We start from the raw sequence: 22,872 nt of genomic DNA on the forward strand, positions 1-22,872 counted from the left end.
TGTCTGCACTCCCCCAACTCCCGCCGCTCCCGAGCAGCCTTGTGGAAGCGTGTGCTTGCCCACTGTCCATCACTGCCTTGGGACAGAGCACTCCTCCACCTGGCACGCCCACTTGCTTTGGACTCACTCCTCACACTCTCCTGGCCCCTCTCAGGGAGCCACCTTCTCCTGGAGGCTTTCCTCTTGCCCTCATCATCCCCATCTGGGCAGCAGCCTGGCCCCATCACTTCTAGTCTCCTGGGGTACAGGACACATGTCATCGCGACATCCCAGTGCCCAGAACACACACAGAGCCTCACCCAGCCAGGGCCCCAGAGAGGGAAGGGTCTTCCATTTCCTCCTGGTCTCATGGTGAAAAGAGTAATCCACACTTAACTAGTTCTTCTTTAAATGTATCCATCTCTTTGAATTCTTGGGCCATAGGAAGTCCCGAGGGCAGTGGAGGAGGCGGGTGGAGCTTGCACACCTCTGGTGACCTGGCCTGAAGCACGCGGGCGGACTCAGTGAGCTGGAGCCCTGGGGCAACACAGAATCACCCAGGCCTTCCCCATGCCGAGTGTGTGTGTGTGTGTGTTTGAACAACTTCATGCTACAATTCACCTGCCATGGCCCAGCCATCTAGCACATCAGTGGCTCACCCAAAACCTGTCTGATGCAAAAACCCTGCTGTCCATCAGGAGAGGCTGCTGCTCACTGGACCCAAGTGGCCAGTCTTCCCAGGCCTCAGGCTCTCTGGTCTTTAGCCTAAGCCCTGCTGCCACACCTCTGTGGTCCAATTAGCTCAAAGGACTGCAAGACTGTCCCTAAGTTTCCCTTAAACCTGCTGCCCCTTCTCCTGACCCCCATCTATTCCAGCAGCGTGGCCAGGACCAGCTCCAGTGTGCCTGAGCCGTGGGGCAGCATACAGCACACACAGCAGGTGGGAGCTGGCCAGCTCTTGGGTGTGAATTTCTTGGCCCCGCGATCACCACCACCCCATGGTCCCATCGCCCAGGACACTTCCTTGTGAGGCTCCCCCCTCCTCTGCGCAGACTCGCTGAGATCACAACTCCTGTCATGGTTGGCCTGCCTGTTTATCCCGACTTGGCTTCGCATAACTCTTCTGATGTCATCCTGTACCATTTTACGGGAAATTTCAGCAAGAAATAAACCTATTTTAAAAACACATGTTTATACATACAGGCTCACTTGTATACTTTTTAGCAAATATTAAAAAAAAAAGTTAGCTATGGTTCTTCCCTTCTGTGACAGTTTCCAATCAGCCAAGCCAGGGTTTTAGATCAAATCTGAAGAAGAACATTTGTGGGACACTGAATATAAACTACTGAAATAAGTGGTCATACATAACACATGGCCCCTTTGAAAACATTTAACTATTAAAAATCAAGATGTTTTTCAAAAAAAAGAATGACCTCCCCCCATCCTGAGAGGCTTAGCATTTGAAACCTGCATCACTGAAAACATTACGCCAAACGGAATAAGCCAGACACAAAGGACAGCTACTGTGTGATTTCACTCACACGAGGGATCTACAGCGGCCAAATTCAGAGACAGGAAGTAGCATGCTGGGGGCCAGGGGCTGGGGGAGGGAGGAATGGGGAGGGAGTGTTTAAGGGCTGCAGAGTCTCAATTTGGGAAGATAAGTTCTGGAGACAGATGGTGGAGATGGTTGCACAACAATGTGAAAGCACTTAACTGTGCACTTTAAAAATGGTCAACTGTATGTTACGTGTTTTTACCTTTGAGGGGAGCACGCCGTTTACACTCATGTTAAAATGAGGCTACCCAGGGCCCTGGACTGTTTCACTCAGGACTCCCCACAGATTACTGATCAGAAATGGGTTGGTTTTTCTTTTTTTCATTATCATCTGAAGTTATTTTTCTACATTTTGTAACTTAGAGACTGCTGACAGAATACAACCTCAGTCCAGTGTCTTCCACTGTGTGTCACCATTCCCTGTTTCAAAGCTAATTGCAGAGCCACTCTGAGCATCACCAGGGTGATGGGAGTAAAATGCAGGGATCCCCATCAGTGACTGTCTACATCTTGGATGGGAGGCAGGCATCCCACTACAGGACACCTGAATGAGACACTCAGATAAGAAAACTTCACTTCCTGAGTTCCGCAGCTGGAAACATTCAGAATCAACCAAAATGACACCAAATTCAATGACCCACCTCTCAAATTTTAAGGGTTATTTTTTATTATAAAGTTAAATTTAATCATAAAGGAAATATGTGAAGTAGAAATGATAGGACAATTACCTCGAATCCTACCATCCTGACAAAAGCAGTTCCGTACCTGGATGGCCTTCTTTCAGCCTGCTCTTTAATCCGTTCAGGAATTTTATGAAGATCTCTAACTTTTGTTTCTTATCTGGTATCACTTAGAAGAGAAAATAAGAAATTGGCACACGTTTGTAGCAACACGGATGACCTGGAGGTCGTCATACCAAGTACATAAGCCAGAAAGAGGAAGAAAAATACCATACATTATCACTTAGATGTGGAATCTAAAATAAAAAAAAAAAAAGGACTTGTTTACAAAACAGAGACAGACTGACAGACTGCCACTTGCTTGGGATTCAGGGTTTTTTGCTCTTGTTTTGTTTTACTATGTGTTTTTAAGACAAGGCACGTCCAAGAAAGCTAAATTTGATGCTATGGTGTGCTGAGTCTGATCAACTGAATTCTGTATTACCTTTTAAGTATCTACTTTCCAAAAGTCATTAATTAATGATGGGAAACCTGGCCTTATAGGATATGGTCTTGTGGTAACCCAAGAACGATCTCTTCGGACTGAGAACATAGGTGCATCGCCAGGGAGAGGATCCCGATTTGGTTCACTGAGTGATGAATCCCATGGATCTCAAACAATGCCTAGCACATAGCAGGTGTTCAATAAATATTTGTTGAATGTTGACAGATTCAAAGACAGAAGGAGATAATTAAACAACTGTGTGAATGTTCTGTGCCAAAAATATTACTCACTAGATTCACACTGAAACTTAAGGAGGAAAAATGTCTTTTCAAGCCTGAAGTCTTCAGTTGTTCATCACTCACTCAGCCCTGTATGAGCCCTCGAGTATGAATAAATAGGGAAGTCTCCCCTATCAGGAGGAAAATATCCCTGCTGAATGTACCCCAAGAGGAAACTTCAATTTCTTTGTCTGTCAATTTGTCATCTTTCCCAAAGCAAATGTATGCAATGTTTTTATTTTTATTTTTTTCTATTTTCTGGGTCATTGCACTAAGAGTCCATATCGTTCCTCCATCTCGCATGTCACTTTCTCTGCCTTTCACGTGGGCACCCCCGGAAATGACTCAATCCTTAGTCATGGTGTCTCCATGAAGATTAGCAACCCTGCCATTCACAACTTGCAGCACCTAACACTGAGATGTGAAGGCCAAGTGAGGTTGCCCAGGATGCACACTGTGCAACCTGGGAAAGCCTGGCGAGTATTACATTTTCCCAGCACTAGGACCCAATTTACTTTATTACAGCCTCATTAGAGGTATGATATCTTCAGGGGACTACGTGCAGCATAAATAAATGTCAATTTCATGAGTACCAAATGGCTATGGTTGTAAACTACTTTTACATTTTTAACACTATAGATGGATTTATTGTCTATTTTTTTTTTAAAACAGGATCTCAATTTCTAATACACACAATGTGGAACATATTATTAAATACCCAAGTTGTAGAACTGGAGCACTCAGGCCCAAACACTATACTTTTAATGAAATAGAAAGACATCAACCATTGTCAAACTGTGCTGATGTGTCTGCATCACAAGACACTTCTTAATTAATACTTCTTAGTCTACACTGATGATCATACAAGGCACTGCAGTGTACAAAGTGATGGAATGTAATGGAGCTATCAAAATGTACCAAGTTATTGTTTGGTTATTTAATTAATAAATACGCTCTGTGCTCAGAGCATAACCCTTATGGTAAAGTTCAAGGAGCTTCCCGTTGCTAATGGAGATCAATGCATAGGAAATTAACCACATGCTTCCCAGTGACAGAGAAACCACGTGTGGAGATTTTACCATCAGGAAAACTGTGTGGCTCTGTGCTAGCTGCAAAAGTCACATCTACCACAACATAACTGTTGGCTTCAAATAAAAAAATTTATATGGCATCTGGTATTTATTTATCCTAAATACGTACTTCCATCGCCAACGTCACAGCTTCAGAGCAGTTATCAAGTCAGCTTGTATAAAGCTCCAGATTGTACTTAAATGTTTTAAAACGTGGCTAAAAATAACTTTCCACATGAAGATACAGAGAAACAAACCCTGCAACACTGAAGCATCATTTTCAAAAAAAAGACACAGGAAAAAGTAAAAATTTAATTACCATAAATTTAAATATCAGAGTAAAGATTTTAGTCTCTTGCTGTTTTAATTTTTAAATTCATCTTGATGGATTATTTGCTTATTAGAATGACCACAGGCCCGTAAGGACTTTGGCATGAAAATATAAAGGCAATCACCGTGCTTTCCAATAGATAGCAAATTCACGGGAAAGAGAAAATTCCTACTCATCGTGGTTTTTTTTTTTTTCTTACCGATTTTACTAGCCCAATGTTTGGAAAATATACAATCTGAAAGTGAAAGAGAATGTGAAATACTCTTTGTTAACAGTTATAATATGAATACAGAAAAACATTATAACATAAGCTACGGGTCCAAAGCAACAATTAGAAGCTGCTGCCAAAATGGTCTAAGACAGAAGTTGGCAAAATTGTCCTGTAAGGGACCAGATAGGCGGCGTCTAGGCTTTGTGAACCCTGCAGCCTCTGTTCCAATGACTCAGATTGGTCAGCTTGAAACCATATATTTAGCAAGTGGCCATGGCTGTGAGCCAGTAAAACTTTGTTTATGGACACTGTGATGTGAATTTCATGTGTCACAAAATAGTGGTATTATTTCGAATTTTCAAAACTATCTAAAAAATGTAAAAACCATTCTTAGCTTGCAAAAGCCACACAAAAATGGGCAGCTGGCCAGATGTGACCAGCAAAACATTGTCTGCCAACCCCCAGAGGCATCACAAAACCAGCCTGCCCGCACACGCAAGACCAAACACAAACACCCACGCAAGAACAAATTCAACAATATTTCTGGTAAAGGTTCTTAAAAATTAACCCTTATAAAGCTTTGGTTGTATCTCAGTTCAAGGTGCACTGACCCTGAGAAATCGATGAAAGTCATTTCTGTTTGAATGGGAGAGGGCCAGCATTGCAATTTGTTACTGAAAGGAATAGATCATTCCATACATACTAATGAAAAAGGAAGAGGAGGAAGAGGAGAAAACCCTGAAACTAAACTGTATTTAAAACTCACAGCTGTATATACATACAGAAACTCCGTTTTAAGATCTGCACCTGAGGATAGCGTCTGCAAGCTTGTGAGATGGTATCTCCTTACTTCTAACGGTGATATTTCATCGAGAGTTTAACTTCTCCCTTTTGGGCGGACAGGTCAGCTGGGCACAGGTCCATGTCCTCTGCATCACACTGGGCTTGCAGTAAGACGGCTGCTCTGACAATACTTCCGGTCTATACCACACTTGATTGTATGCACTTTTAGATTGCTCACTAATCGTATTCTTGTAATTCTCTTCCGTAAGTGGATTAAGTTCCTAGAAAGAATCACTCATCATCCTTCATCTCCCACAGTAATCATGTTTACACTAGGGCTCAAAGAAATTTTTTGATGACTAAGTTTGTTTAATAAATAGTAGGAAAAAGTATGCAAGTATCTGAGGTTCTACATTACGGTAAAACATTGAGTCTGATGGGAGAACCGTCACTTCCCGGAAGTCTTATCTGGACCCCTGGCCACAGGCATCGTCAGAGGAGAGGGGAGAGAGGCCAGACTTGCTGCACCCAAACCACCCACGTGTCCCAGCCCTGACGTGCACCCTGGCTGGGAGTGAATGTTGAGGAAACACCTTGTGTAACCATCAGAAGCCAGATGGAACTGACACAAGCAACAGAAGATACAACACTCAGGGATCTTAAGTGACAAAGGCCTAACAGTAATCACCAAGTATTCCGCTCATCAACAGAAGTAGAACAAATTCAAACAGAACATTTAAATGCCCCCACTTCAATCTTCCAAAGACAGAGGGCCTTCAAAGGCCAAACACCTGCAAAGTCACTTCGCTGGTGTTGCTTCAGTGACCGGACTGATTGTTCCAGGACATAACTGGTCTTTGATGTGTTTTACCACCTTTTTATGGCCTTTGCTAGAAACCCATCCTTTCTGTACTGGAAGCCTGGACACCTTGGTCTGAGATGGTACACTGGGACATCGGAAAGAAGAAAAGGACAAGACAGTAACAAGAAACTCTTCCTCCCTCTCCTTTATGGAGGGAGGTGGGTCATCTGGTGACGAAAATAGAACTTGCAGAGGCTGAAGACAGTCCTGCATTATGGGGGCTCCTGTGTAGTCAATTTTTTGAAATTAGGCTTAAATCTAAAGGACCACAAAAATGAAATCAACTACCTATAGTGGAAAATTATAAAACATTCAGCAAATTAGAAGATAATAAACAAAGAAAACCTGAGTGTGCTCTTGTGGAGAAATTTCCCAGGGCTAAATCTCAGTTCTCCCATCCCATCCCCAATACCTCTCCCCCTCAGCCAACCCCAGCCTCTCTGGACACAGGCTGGTTCTCCAGGGAGATGGCAGGTGAGGACCAAACGACTTCAGGATGAGAAGCCTCTTGGAAAAGACATCTCCCCCGAGGGTCTGCTATGCTGGCCTCCCCCACTTCCCCCATCACTGACAAGAATGAAGCAGGGACTAGAATCTAGAAAACAACTAAGGTACCAGTGACTCCATCACAAGTAACATTCAAATCACATACGGACAAGAGAAAAAGAGAGACAGGACAGAAGACCATCAGCTGTGGGGAAGCCACCCAGAGCTAGGAAGATTTTGGAGTCCACTAAAGCCACAGGGCCAAGGGGCTCAGTGACGCTTTCCCTGGAGTTATAGGAGGTAAACGTGGGATGCATGCGGCAGGAACGTGGTGGGCATCATAACTGGTAAAGCTTAACTAAGTGAGAACAATGTTAAACCCCATTTCATGCTTAAAAGCTGCCTTCCCAAGATTACTAAGTGTAAATATTGCTACATTTAGATGCATTAATGAAGAACTTCATAGCCATGAAAAAGTATAAAAACTGCATTTTCTCTGAAATCCAAATCAGAAAGACATGTATTATGGTCTGAATCCTGAATGGGGCACACTCATCACCCTGTTTGTCAAGTGAATCTGCAAATCTAAAATTGTAAAATTGCAGTCCAACACCTCAGCCTAAAAATGGCGCCCGTTGGAATGATCAAGCTTCCATCTGAGTAGAGTCTGTGAGTCACTATCCTCCTACTCTTCCCGCCAAACGAGAAGCAGAATTCTTGCTGGTGTTCCGTGGACCAAATGTTTCTCGCCCTTCAGAAAATTTACTTGGCACTTCTGCAGCAGCAGAAGTGTCAACATGTGAGCACCACCATTTTATCAGAAAGCTTTCAAGGTCACTGGTGTCCTCCCAGATTCCCCAGGCGCCAGACAAGACCTCCCAAGGTCTCCTGTTTGTGATGGACACTTTGTTATTGGGATTCCTCAGCTAGAGCTCCACCCACTAGACACATTTGCCAGAAGAGACATCAATCTATTTCCCATATCTGCTGCTTGAGAAAGGATCAATTGGGTAAAGCCCATTAATCCAGTGCAGGTGTATCAGAGCTAAAGGAAGTAAACTTTAATTTGACTTTAAAGGGAGCCACGCAGAAGTCAACCCTCGGTCATTGGTCCTCTTGTACCATCATCACTAGCTAATCAGTCTGCCACCTCTCTCAAAGACCAAGGCCCTCACTCATTCAACCAATACCCAGTGAACATCTGCTGTGATTAAGACTCCTGGATGCCTCTGATTTTAAAAAGAAAATGTAAAACTAAAATCAAACCTGATGGCATCCATGGATCAGAAGTTGGTTTGGTCAAGGTGTTCACTTGCTCCCAATTGAAGTCATCATCTTCAGCTTGGCTGTATCCACAGGTGCTATAAGGCTCATCAAAGAGGCAGCCACCTAAAATGTGAAAGAAGGAAGAGTAATGTTAGTAACAACCGAATCTCCGGGATAAGCTATGATGACTGCAAGTCCAAGTAACCGTAAAGCTACCTGATGCTAAACTAAATTCAATGTGGCCTTCTTCCTCAGGAGCTGTGGGTCCTGACCCCCACTGCATCCTTGCTAAGCCCTAGCTGAGTAACAGCCATGCCTTGCCAACACTGTTATATTACACTGCCCTATACTGTCCTCTCAAAAGGAAACCAACATTTGGTTTGTATAATCCAATGGAAAGTAAGACCTCAGCAAATTTATGATTCATATTTTTCAGATTCATATGAATTTGGAATAATTTATCTTGTGTTCAAAACTTTAACAGAACCATGCTAGGTGTCCAAGGTGTTTTCAATAGAAAAAAAAATTATAATTTGCCCCCAAAAATGAAAAAAGAAATGCTTTCACCACAGCATTGACACAATGGTGGGGGACAAAACACAGTAGAGACCACAGACATAGCTTACAAAATATTTTTCTGAGGATTATTCTAAATCTACCATAGAAACAGGTTTTCAATTAACAGAGGTTATACATTTGCCTACAGTCCACACAATTTTTAAAGGTAAGAAGAAATGCAAAACTAAACATGTGGTAAACATCTGCTTAATTTTGATGTTAAAAATGAAGCTACTGAAATACAGAAACAAAGAATACATGAAAATGCACTAGATGCAAAGCAGGTCCACTGTTTCAGCATCCTGCAGTACACTGATGATTTTAAGCCCCACCCCACAACCTCTTAAATGTCACCTGCTACTTTGAATTATTACAGCAGCCAATCTTTTCCCCAGCACTTCACATTGCAAAAGTGAGTGATAATATCAATCATCTTAATTACCATGAAAATTCTACTGCCCATTATATAATGCTATTAATGACATTAATTAAAAAGATTAATTATAATCACTTGCCAAAGACGAGAGTTAAGGGTCTGGTCAAGAAAACACAAATACAAGAATTTAATTACACTGTGGCTGTAATGTGTCCCCTGGTGGCAAGAAGGTAAAACAGCAATTGCGTGAACTCAGAGGTAAAAGAGATGTGAAGGGTCACGTTGCCCAATTTCCACCCAAACGCTTACATCAGTTCTACAACCTTCAAGGCAGACAGACGGCTTCTGAACAGGGGAGGCGCTAGGAATGTAGAAAAATATCTCTACCGTGTAGACAATGCCCCGTCAAAAGGCCCCCACACGGCTTCTTGAAGTGTACGCCCATTTGTCTTAGCTTTGCCCCATGAAGAGACAGTGAAAACTCTCAGCGCCTACATAGGAAAGCTGACTATTTGAAAGGAGCTGTTAAATCTCCACATTCTTGCCTCTCCAGGCAAACTTGCTCCCCTCCCTTCCTCCCACTGGAAGGCTCTCAGACGTCCGCCATCCTGGCAGGAATTCTCTGACCACCGTCAGGTTCATCCACTCTCTTCCAAGCCAGTAACTCCCCGTCCAGCAGCCTGAATTCAACCAGCTACCTCCCTGGACCTCATGTCCTTCAACAGTCTGGGCAGAGTGTGGGTCTGTGCTGAGCTCCTGGAGCCTGGAACCCCACATGTCTTTCTCATTACTACTCCCATCCAGCTATTTCAACTCCTGCAGTAAGGCAAGTGACTTTCTGTCCACATATCCTTTCTAAACCCCGTCTCACTGCTTGCAGCGCCTCCCCCAGCCTGTTGAGAGCTTTTGGAACCTCAGTTTCATCATTCAGGTCTTAGTCACCTACCTAGCTTTGGGTTTTCTGCAAATTTCACTAACCAGTCTTTCTGCCTCCAAATCACTGACAAAAAATGTTCAACAGGGCCGAGACGGGGACCTCAGGCCCTCTTAAGAGGTGTCCCCCAGCTTTCTGAGGTTGTGTCACTAGCTCCAGGCATGACGGTGAAACGAGTGGCCTTGGACACTGTCTTCTGTGACACTTTTAACAGAACTGACAGATTACATTCTTCTGGGAACAGAAAACTCATTACAAAGATCGAGCATTAACTCCATATTTCACCTTGACAACAACTGGTAATTTATACTTCCTTCTCACCCAGCCTTAACAACTTCAGAAACAAAGCGGATTTGTTGAAAGCACGGAATGCTAACAACTTTCCGATTTGGGGTAAGAAGTGTTAGAAGACTATGCAAACATTTATGAGAAATACCTTCCCTTGGTTGCAAACCCTAATTTTGACATAGAAAATAGCTTCAGCACTGTGGAAATAAGCCCAAACAGCAGTAGCATTAATAACATTGAAAAGAAAGAAACAACCACGCGTTTTGACAGAAAAGCACCCCCCCCCCCATGGAAACACAAGCAGAACTCTGAGGAAAGTCCTGCTGCACAACCTTAAACTGTGAGAAACAGCTTCGGGGGCCCACAGTTCAAGGCTGGTTAAAGACCTGGCTTAGGGAGCAGCTGCTGGCACTGCAGGTGTAACCCAGCATAGAGGTGAGAGCCTGCACGGCTGACAGCAAACCCCAAAGACTAACACGACCCTGGAGCAGGGATGCAAGTTTCCCATTGCAGAAAGCTGTTCTCATCACCTGAAAAGAAACATAAAAAGAATGTTCTGGTTCTTTCTGGACCCACAGACAATGACTGAATTACTGTTAAATGGGAAAGACTGTGAATTTTCTGTTGCTCAAAAGATACACCCCACCGCACACCAATGTTCAGACCCACCACTGGCCTTCATCCAACTGATGCAAGACGCTAAAATTAGCAAAGATGGTTTGTTGAGGTTAAAGTGAGATTAAAGTCAACAACAATGGGATATAAGCAACTAAAGAAAGCACAAGGAAGCCTGTAGTTTTCAAGGCAACTGTGTGTAGAGGTAAAATGAACAGGTTCTGGGCTCAGAAGCCTTGCTCTTCCCCGTTCGTGCCCTGGTGGCTTCATGTCTGTAGATAAATCGTCTAGCCTCTCTGAACCTCGGTGTCTTTGCCTATGAAACAGAGCTCACATGTACCTCACATGGTATTTCTGGCAAATCAGTTAGGTAGCAGGTGTAGCCAGTCGAACACAGTGTGAGGCACGTCCCCCAATATCAGCTATTACTAGATCTTAAGCCCTTCTTACCCTCCATACCTCCTACAGCAATGGCTCTCTGGAGTTCATTTCATTGCGAATAGTTACAGCACAGCCCAGACCCCAGCCCCGCCTCTGTGCGCATGCCCACTCTTAACACCGGGCCTGCCCTGGCTGCGCATCGGTATTCTGCTCAGATGACGAAGAAAAATACCATATGATACCACTCGTGAGTGAAATCTAAAAAAAAAAAAAAAAGACACAAATGAACTTATTCACAAAACAGAAACAGACTCACAGACACAGAGAACAAGCTTGTGGTTACCAGGGGGGAAAAGGCGTAGGGGAGGGACAAACTGGGAGTATGTAGATACTAACTGCTATGTGTAAACTAAACAAACAACAAGGTCCTACTGCAAAGCACAGGGAACTATATTCTACGGCTTGTGATAACCTGCAATGAAACAGAATGTGAAAAGGAATATATATATGTATTATATATACATATATATATCTGAATCACTATGCTGTACATCAGAAACTAACATGCATTGTAAATTGACTATACTTGCATTAAAAATTTTTAAAGAGGTGAATGTAAAAAAATATAGTTGCAATATAGAATTGGCAATGTTAAAGTGTACTTTGTAAGGAGGTGAAAAGTGTGGGCGTTTGTGCAGGAACACAGCTGTGGGCTCCTCCCTGGGGCCCTGGGAGCAAAGCACGGAGGCCAGCTACAAGGGAGGGTTTGGGGCCAGTGAAGAATGTGATGAGGCAGCAAAGTCCCTGAAATCTAGTGAAATGAAGCATTTCCAAAAATATGTCTCCTCCATTTTCAGGATAACACAGTTTGTCATCGTGCATAGGACCGCGATCAGCAATAAATTGCCAAGGCTCCTCCAGAATTGTCTTACTTAGACCAACGCCCCACATCTCATGGCTGGACCATGTTCTTCCACCAAATCCAGGTATATGATTTCTCTCCTGTGGAGGAGAATCAGGACTAAGTCAAAGTCATGTACAAGATGGAGAGAGATGATGCAGGTGGGAGGGGTGGCGGTCTGCATCGCTCATACTCTCTCTCTCACGGTATATCACACACAAACACACACGTGAGCTTGCCACATGCCCCCATCATACCCTGGGAGAGGCTTTCCTTAGCAACTCTAAATACAATGCACAACTTGTGCTGGAGAAAGGAGTTGTCACGCAGAGGGAAGTGTCAACTGCTCAGGTAATGGGCAGCCACCATGATGACGTCTGCACAGGGATGCTGACTGCATGTTCCAGAACACGCAGTGCAGCCCAATTACATGGAAATTAAATCAGTAAAATCGAAGAAAAGGGAAGGTTAGAAAGCTGGTAAAGTAGAGCAGAGAGGAAAAATAAGGATGAGATTATCTGGGGATTAGGGCTGGGGCTCCACCACCAGCATCAAGCCATAAACAACGTCACTGGGGCCACTCACAAGCCCTTAGCCACACGTCTTACACCGAGCTTTGGGGCGGCCAGTGCCAAGAGGACAGTATGACTGATGACACAAGTCACAGTATCTATGAGAGAATATTAATACTAAAACTAGTAACAGGGGCTTACATGTATGGGGGACTTGTTTAAGCCTCATGCCAATCCTACAAAGCAGATCCTAAAATCCTGGTTTTACAGATACAGAAGCCGACACACAGAAGGTCCCAGGTCTCAAAGCTCCAAGAGGGTGCAGCAGAGATTTGAACCCAGGCATCCTGTCTTGAGAGCCCACGTGCTTAACACTATCCCCCAAACTGAAAGGTGAAACGAAAGATAGCTCCTAACCCAGAGGCAACGATCTTCCCAGGGCCTGGGGAAAGCGATCAACACGGATTAATGAATAGGGTTCCCAGGAGGGCAGAGAGACGGGGTCTGGGTCTATTCAGGACCACGCCAGGATGGCACATCGCCAGACTTCAATTAGAGAACCTTGACTTCCTGGGAGCTCAGTGACTCTAGGATAGAAGCTGGGCTATCCCTGAAGGTGGTCTTTATGAATATCGCTTCTCTCAACAAAGTCTTAGTGGGCTACCATCAGCTGGTGAGTTTTTCCACCAACTAAAAAGTACAGCTCATCTGAGCTTATTACTAAAGCATGCTGTCGTGTGCCTCAGAAATCAGAAGAAACCATTATTTCTTTCATGAAAACTGACGAGTCTGAAAGGAACAGGTGTCTGGAAGTCTAGGAATTCTGCTCAAAAGTAATTTTGATTATAACTCTACCTCGGTCATCTTGATATTCTCTAGAACTGGTACATGGTAGGCATTTAATAAATGCCTTTTTCTTTTTAGAAAACTGGCTAATGAATTCTCCAAAACTCTATGCAGAATTTGGCTACAATAATTTTGCCTAAAAAGTTTTTTAAGTGTAGTGTGATATCCACTTAAACAATGAAAGCCGTATGAACAGAACCCCACAAAACACCCAGCACCATCCTGGTGTACTCCAAGATAAATCAGCTCCGAATGCATCTATATCACTGAACTTGTTCATTTTTCATTATGGTTGAGAACTGTAAACTGGTTAAATGTTAATGAAGTCTCCACAGATTATGGCTTTTGCTTTAGAAAGGTTGAACTCTTTTTTCTTTTTCCTGGCAATAATTAGACAGCAAGGCTAGTTGTCTATAAAGATCACTCACGATTTATGAAAATAAAATATTGTCATTTGCAGACTGGAGGGGATTTACCTTCCTCTTTCTCTGGAACACCAGAGAATTACTCCGTAGATCCAAGAGGGGCATGACATCATTAAGACAGAAGCTATAATGGAGAGGACGGGCCGCTTTTTTCTCCAAAGGGAACCTTACCAAGTTCTTTCCCATGACAGTTCTATATCCTAAAACAACTCCAGGACTGGAGAGAAGACAAAGGGAATCAAACTGATAAGGATTAGGGCCCACTCTCCAGAGCAGTATTTAAGCAAACAGTTTTTGCTTGTGACCACAGTCGTGACATCTTAAGCCAGCATACCTACATGCACATTTTACAAACCAAATTTATCTCTACTGAGGTACACTGACCTTTTTCATTTCTGTTCTATTCAATTTTGTAAAAGGTTGGGTCTGGGTCCACAAAGCTGATTTCCTGATCCTTCAAAGGGTGCTACCAGTAGCCTTTAAGGTTTGGAGGTGAGATGCATTACCTGGGACTCTCCTAAAAATGATCATACTAGGTGAAGCAGTCAGATGGAGGAAGACAAATATCACTTACACGCGGAGTCTTAAAAAAAATGAGACAAATGAACTTATTCATAAAACAGAAACAGACTCACAGACATAGGAAAAAAACTTGTGGCTACCAAAAGGGAAGGGGGTGGATAAATTAGGATCTTGGGATTAGCAGATACAAATGATTAAATATAAAATAGATAAACAACAAGGACCTATTATATAGCCCAGGGAACTCTATTCAAATTTTGTAATAGCCTATAACGAAAAAGAATATGGAAAAGAATACGTGTGTGTGTGTGTGTGTGTGTGTAACTGAATCACTATGCTGTACACCAGAAACTAACACAACATTGTAAATCAACTATACTTTAATTTAAAAAAAGGAAAAAAAGTTACTAGTCAACACTTGGATGCGAGCGCCCTCCTAAGACCACCAGAATGCAACCAGTGATCTGCAAAGACCCCCTGGCATAACAACTACCGTTTTGTGAACATCTACCACGCACCAGCCAGATGCTGCTTAAGACAACAGACAGTCATTATTTCATTTAATCCTCATAACCAGTGCAAGACTACAGTCTCAGTATGTCTAATCAAAGAACTAACTTGTCCCAAAACAAAACCCAGGCAAATGCTGCCACGCGTTATTTCATCCTACAAAGCCTGAAGGGAAGCATCAGTGTCCTTCTTGCCAGTTGCTGATGACGGAGTACCTCTCCGCCCCAAATTCACGCTGTATTGTTTGCTCTGTGAAAACGGACCCAGATACTCTGACTACACATCCTGTCCCAGTAGAGGGTCTGGGAAAGGCAGGATGGGAGGAAAGAGTGAGACTGCAGAGGTCCCTGGAGGGCTCCCGGTACGCACAGCTTCAGGAGCGCCACAAGGCTGGAGTCTTCCAGGGCCCGGCTCTGCAGGGCGTGGTGGCCAGGAGTGCCCAGCAGGCAGCCAGTTGCCCCTGCTCCCCTCAGGGGCTTTGTAGGTGAGCACCCCAGACGGACACCTCCATGAACAGCCTTCCCGGCCACCCTAGAGGACACATCCCCTCCAAGGTCTATGTATGTGGCCCCACTGCGACTTCCTGCCACCCACTGGGCCCAGATCCCAGCTCTTACGGGTCTTCTCCCAGGACTTCTGTTTTTGCCCTAGTGCAGTGGCATCCTCACATCTGCTCTTCCTTGACTCTTTTAAAAATATTTATCTTTTTATTTTTTAAATTGAAGTATAGTCAGTTTACAATGTGTCAATTTCTGGTGAACAGCATGATGTTTCATTCATATATATACACACATGTATTCTTTTTCATCATAGGTTACTACAGGATATTGACTAAGTTCTCTGAGCTATACAGTAGAAACTTGTTCATCTATTTTATATACAGTACTGTGTATCTGCAAATCTCGAACTCACAGTTTATCCCTTCCCACCTCCTCTCCAACCCTCCTGCGGTAACCATAAGTTTGTTTTCTATGTCTGTGAGTCTGTTTCTGTTTTGTAAATAAGTCTGTTGGTAGGAACGTAGTTTGGTGTGGCCATTATGGAAAACAGTATGGCAATTCCTCAAAAGACTAAAAATAGACTTACCCTATGATCCAGCAAGCCCACTCCTTGGCATATATCCAGAGGGAACCTTAATTCAAAAAGATACATGCACCCCAATGTTCACAGCAGCACTATTTATAGCCAAGACTTGGAAACAACCTAAATGTCCATGGACAGATGACTGGATAAAGAAGTTTTGGTATAATTATACAATGTAATACTACTCAGCCATAAAAAAGAATAAAATAATGCTGTTTGCAGCAACATAGATGGACCTTGAGATCATCATTCTAAGTGCAGTAAGCCAGACAAAGAAAGAAAAATACCACATGATATCACTTATATGTGGAACCTAAAAAAAAAGATAAATGAACTTATTTCCTTGACTCTAGAGCATTCCTCCCACTAGCCAATCTCTTGTGTTCCAATCTGCTGTTATAGTTTGTTATTTTTTTTATATATATATATTAAACCTTCCTTGTTCAAAACATTGCCTGGTTCCCATCTCCTGATTGGATCTTGATCGATACATCCCTAAATCTGCAAATGGCAGCCTGGAGTGGTGAAACACCTCGCCCAGAGTCACAGAAGGTTTGGTACAGAGCGAGTTCAAGGGAGGTCTGCGTCCAAAGTTCATACCCTTGCAAGCCTGCCCATCTCCACCAGTCACCTGCCTCCATGAAGTGGGTAAACAACCAGCTGTGGTGCTTCTCCACCGACTGTTACATGGATTATATTGTAAATGAACTCTGGAAAGTGCTGCTTCTAAGACGCTTGCGGAGGAGGACCAAGTGTTAATTTTACATACACTTTGTAAGATATACACTTTGAGTTGTTCTGACTTGAACAGGTTAAATTGACTTATATACTCCAGCAATCATTCTTCTTGGTATAATTACAGTCCTTTTAAAGTCATTTTGTAAAAAGACTGCAATACTCCTTGAGGAGATTTCTGGAACATTTTTCTCATTTGTTCTAAATACAGAATGACCCCATTTAAGGCAGCCTTTATCAAATGCATAAAGTATTAAATGGGACTCTCTACAGAGAGGGCAGATCAAAAACTAGTGCTGAAAGAATTAATGTCATATGTTCTATTTTCCTAAAATACATGTAATCTCAGGTGGTCCTTTCCGTTCATTTCAAATTGTGAGCTGTGAGATAAATGGCCACAAACCATACTTTTCAAAGGATAAACAGAAGTGAGCTGTAATATACGTAATTGTTTAAAGAGTGAAAAAAAACCCTGCATCAACAGACAGAAGCCACTGCTTTCTTCTGGTAAATCAATCCCAGTGACATCTACATTTAATTGCCTGCCGACAATAAAAGTATATAATGCCTCTTAAACTTTGAATGCCCCACTGATGGTGAGTGAATCAGACATGGAGCATTATAGAATGCTCTTCTGCATAATTTAATCTAGCAAGCAGTTTTTACACGTTGCACAGGCATTTAAATGGCTAATGCTATGCTCTATTGTAAAAACTGCTATTTGCCGATGGATATACTTTACATAATTCAAAGGAAATGAGTTGTCTTGTTCTTCAAGTTTCTGTGGCTTATGACACTCACCGCATACTTCATTTCATATCAGTCTATCAGTTCCTAATTTTAAAAAAGTCCTGATTGCAGCAAACGACCATGTATTTCTCTTACTGATGTTGAAATCTGTTTTTTCTTAATGGGTAATGGTGTTATTTCTATTCTGAAACATATAGATGAAGCCAAATCACTAGTGACCTGTCTCAGTTTTCCACATACAAATAAGTACCTCATGGAGGATTTAATTAAATCATTCATACAAAGTCCCTGTAAATTCAAATCTACCTGAAAATCACACAGGTGTTTTTATCCTCTACACCCATATTGAAAAATACGAGGTAAAAAACAGCTGTCTGGAGTGGGAAGGATATAGCTCAGTGGTAGAGTGCATGCCTAGCATGCACAAGGTCCTGGGTTCAATCCCCACCAGTTCCTCCGTTAAAAAGTAAGTAGATAAAAATCTAATTACCTCCCCCATGAAAAAAAAACCAGTTGTCAGCCTCTATCACAGCAACAAGAGTAGAAAAGAAAAAATGATGAATTAAAGAGGAACAAATCTGGATCAGTATTTATCACCTTATCTCAGGAGTCACCTGTGTCCCGAGTCCAACACAGGAGCCATGGTTCTCAAAGTGGGTCCCTGTATTTTATTAGAAATGGGAGTTCTCAGGCCCCACCCCCAACATACTGAATCAGAAACCCTGGGGTGGGACCCCGGTAGTCTGTGCTTTAACAACTCCTCCAGGTACTTCTGATACCCACCAATGTTTGATAACCTCTGTTCTAGACTGACCCATTTAACCAGAATCTTCAAAAATCTGTGGTCTTACAAAAGGTCCCAGAGTAAACTAATCTTTGATTCATTTTAGAAAAGTGCTGTAGAGATTAGCAGTTTCACACATTGTTAAGAAGGTAAAGACAACTTCAGTTTTTTTTAAAAAGGTGCAACCATCCTATGTTTACTTATAAATCACATGCTGTAGAACTCTACATAATCAGATTATTAGACACACATGTACTTGACCTTTTAGAGTACAAACTAGAAAATAAATATAAATTGAAGTTCAAATATTTTCTTCCATGCATCAACAGACTGAATTATACACATCAAAATGTGAAAGAAAGCCCTTTGGAGACGACTGCTCTAAATCATTCTTTTTTGTTATTAGCATCTCTCAGGTGAGTAAAGGCAACAGAAGAGCATTCCTTTATCAGACTGTTGAATTCCAGACTCTGATTTCATGCTAAGAAACCCCTAATCTGTAATTTTTCTCCTAAGTGGAACTACTCAACAAACAGAGATACCCTAGGTAGAAAATGATCCTGGTTGTGGGTCAGAGATACCCAGGAAATTAATAAAAGCACAGAATTTAATTTTATGCCCAGTAGTGCTCCTGCCAGTTTAGTGTGGTTTACAAATCCATCTCTTGATGATTTTATTAGCATAAAATCATTATCTGGGACAGCTGATAAAATAAACTCCTCAACTCACCAACATGCGGTACAGCCAAGCCGTGCTATTCAGCTTAAAACAGCCAGCCAATTGTTGATTTTCACTGGACGCTGATTAACCCAAACTCAACTAAATGTATTTCCCTCAAGGAACATTTTTTTCCCTACACATCACATTCACTGGGTAGAATCAAATTAGGTATAAGGAAAAAGTAAATAGAATTTCCTATGTCCTCTTGGTAAAATATTCATTCCAATTTCCTATCATTAGGAGTACTTTTTCTAAAACCAAAATTGGTGACTTGCAAGGCTGATTCAACGTAATTGGAATCTAAGACCTGGGATTCATTAAGCCCTGGATCTGTCACTTACCTACCCTATCTTCAGACAAGTCACAAATTGGGTGTCTTGCTCACTGTATAAAGAGGGGATATAGGGGTGAGATGGGTACAGCTCAGTGGGAGAGCACATGCTTAGCATGCACAAGGTCTTGGGTTCAGTCCCCAGTACTGCCATTAACAAAAAAGAAAAAAAGAGAGAGAGAGAGAGATGCAGTGCTCACATCTAAAGTACAATTCACGTGCATTTCAACCATGGAAGTGGGAGGGTCATAATAAACGGAAGTCTTTCTTTAGTCCAGAGCCCCACAAGCATTTGCCCCGTTGAGTGTCAGTCACTATCTCTTCATCCTTCATCCCTTTCTAAATGCATACATCTCACTGGCTTCAGCATCATTCTCATGTATAAAGATTTGCAGTTTTTGAGAAACAGAATACTGGTCTTCAACCAAGACGTTCCCTAAAGGATTTTCAGGGGCAATGTTGACAACAGGCAAACGCCCAAGGACCTCTGCCCATGGAAGATACAACTTTTGTAATGTTAAAACCCCATCTCCCGGGGAGAGGGCAAAGGTTGTACCTGGTGGTGGATGTGGAAGGGACCTTACTGTCACTAGATGATGACCATCAAAGAGAGGCACAGCCACACCCAGGGCACGCTCTCTGAAACAGGACATTCAAGTGACAGGTGCTGTGTACAGGGACTGCCTACGTCGGCTGAGGGAGCCACAAACCAGAGGCTCAAGCCAAAAACCTGTGAGTTGACCATGTCTCCGCCCAACACCTTACCCCCCAAACAGCTTCCTAAGAGTTTCTCCTATCAGTCTCCTAGTCCCATCACCCCGTAATTGGAGTTTCAGCTCATGTCCCCACTGAACTTGACCCACCCTCTCACGTCTAGACTCTGCCCTCTTCAGTGTATCCCACGCTCTACCGGGAAGCTGGCTTTTCAGAATACACACAGCCGAACATAGCCTCTCCCTGTTCAAGACTACTCACTGCCCATGGGATGCTATGCAGATACTCTCACATGACCGAGGAGGTTTTCCGGATCTGGTCCTTGCCAGCTCTTTATCTTCATTTCTTGCCAGCGCTTCCCTTTCAGAGTGTAATTGCCAACTGTCTGGGGATTCACCCCAGTGACCGTGCTGTCCCCACGTCTACTCCTGCCACCCCAGAGTCTGGCTGGCAGACTCCTGTTCCCTGTTCAAATCCCAGCTCACAGGCCACCTCGCCTGGGTACCTGTTACAGATTCCTTTTCACAGATAAAACAGGTCACTCCTTCTTGTGAACCATCATCCCAAAACAGACAGTCTTGTAGATGTCCTCGGCACCCATATGCAATATGATTGTGGCAGATTCGTCTTGTGCTTCTCAGGCCTGAAAATGCTCTCTTCACCTCTGCATTACCCTGTCCACTACCTACCTGCTGGGTTCCATGGAATTTTGTAAAGATTTTTGTAACAAAAGTAAGACCAGAAACTGCCTACTTTTCTATCTTTATTAGGGACACTGGAAAACAAATACTAATGGGTTCTATTCACTAATCACTCTGGCTGCACCAAGGGAAGAAGAAATCCTGGTTCTAGGGCTCCTGCTCTTTTTTTTTCTTCTTTTTTGTAATTGAAGTATGGTTGACTTATAATGCTGTGTTAGTTTCAGGTGTGCAGCATAGTGACTCAGTCATACATACGTGTGTGTGTGTGTGTGTATATATATATATATATATAGTCTTCTTCATACTCTTTTTCATTATAGGTTCTTACAAGCTATTGAATATAGTTCCTTGTGCTCTACAGTAGGACCCTGTTGTTTATCTATTCTGTATATAGTCATTTGTATCTGCTAATCCCAGACTCCTAATTTATCCCTCCCACTCCTTTCTCCTTTGGTAACAGCAGACGGAAACCAATGAAAAAAAAAATGGGAGCCCCTGCCTTCTGATCTGACTCGGGGCACCTCAATCCCTCCTCCCTCTCCCTGTGTGCCCGGCATGATGTCGGGCCCTGGGGAGGAAGGGGCGAGGGTTACAGGGACACAGAGGATGATAAAGACGCCCTTGTCCTCTGGGAAGGTGACAAGGGGGACAGGACGTAGTTACAAAGGAGAAATAGAAAAAAATGCTGTAGGAGCCAAGAGAAGGAACAAAATCTCATCCTGAAGATCCCCTGTCCCTAAATGGTCCAGAGAAAAAGAAAACCAGAGAGTCAGCAACGAGAGGAAAGAAGCTAAGACACCCACGACTGTTATCCTAAGATCTGCATAATAAGGCTGCTATTTGGCAGACCTCAGCGTAAGTCAACAAAAGGCAGAGGGATTCTCTGTGTACTGTACTGGAACTCTGGTTTAATGCCTCAATCGGTCGTGTTTGATTTTATGTTCCAAACATAAAAAGAATGTTAATGATTACACGTTCTGTATGTTTCAAATTTATGAAACATAAAAGGAGTGAAGACTTACTCAACATCGAACTTTAATTCTCAGGCCATAAAGAAAGCACACTTTGAAGAAAAATAATTCATCATATAATGTTCTAAAGTAGGAAGCTGGATTCCAGGCAAACTTCTCCAAGCTGAGAACAATACTCACATGGCACAACTGTGAATCGGTTCCCTTGGCGTCACATGACATGACCAATTAGTCGCTAAAATATAGGGAACTGGGAACATTAACCCTTCTCAAGGTCAACACAGCTAGAATGCCTTTCCTTTTTTTTTTTTTTTAAATTGTTTCCTCAATATTCTATTTACTCTTTTCACAGGGACTATTTGGCCCCTGACTAAGGAGAACAGATGATGTAAGGGGCCAGCCCGGGACTAGGACGCAGAAGGACTGGGTCCCAGTCTTGCCCCGGCCTCTGTGGCCTCAGGCAGGGCACCAGTCGGCAGCATGGAGTTACCAAGGAGAGAATGTAGATTTGCCACCAAAATGACCTGGTCCCAACTCTGTCATTAACACCAGAAATTGACACAACACTGTAAACGGACTATACTTCAACTTCTAAAAAATATTAAAAAATGAAAATGTAAAAATTTTAAATTTTAAATAAATTTTAAAAAGCTTTCCCCATCTGTTCACCTGTAAAACCATCTACCTTCTTGAATGTTATCAAGGACTAAACAACCGTGTATATGTGTATGTATTTATATACACACATACATGTTACACTGTCTACCAGCCTGCCTGCCTCCCCATCCACTTGCCTACCTGTCTGTGTGGGCTCAACGTGGGCTCCTCACACGGGTGCCTCCGGGTCCTGCCCTCGTCTGCTGCTTTCACACTGTGACCCTCAGAACCTTCAGGCGGTGACGGCAAGCCCATTTCAGGTCTCCCTAAAACCCCGACTCAACCTGATACAGTCACCTCTCATTTACTTCAAATGTTGGGGTTCCAACAAAAGACTTGTACCATAAAAAGTTAATGCTTAACAACTTTAGGTTAACACAGTGGACCCTTGAACAACACAGGTTTGAACTGCCTGGGTTCCCTTATACTCAGATTTTTTTAGTAGAAGATACTATGGTACTACATGATGCAGATGGTTGAATCTGCGGAGGATCTCAGGTACAGAGGAACCCGGGTATGGAGGGCCCACAACAAATCATGCAGTGAGGAGGGTGGTCCCCCTAACGCCCC

General features: G+C 42.9%; 1 protein-coding gene across 2 annotated transcripts in view; it reads right to left on the bottom strand.

Moving 5' to 3' along the window:
* The window catches only part of PTPRM (protein tyrosine phosphatase receptor type M), a 605,027-nt gene that overhangs the window by 438,672 nt on the left and 143,483 nt on the right, over positions 1-22,872 (bottom strand). For both annotated transcript variants that reach the window (XM_074352449.1, XM_074352450.1), the window contains exon 2: positions 7,989-8,111. In XM_074352449.1, the coding sequence (XP_074208550.1) occupies positions 7,989-8,111 (123 nt within the window). The remainder of the gene's footprint in view (positions 1-7,988; positions 8,112-22,872) is intronic.

This window comes from Camelus bactrianus, chromosome 24 (genome assembly GCF_048773025.1).
Source record: "Camelus bactrianus isolate YW-2024 breed Bactrian camel chromosome 24, ASM4877302v1, whole genome shotgun sequence".
Lineage (NCBI taxonomy): Eukaryota > Metazoa > Chordata > Mammalia > Artiodactyla > Camelidae > Camelus > Camelus bactrianus.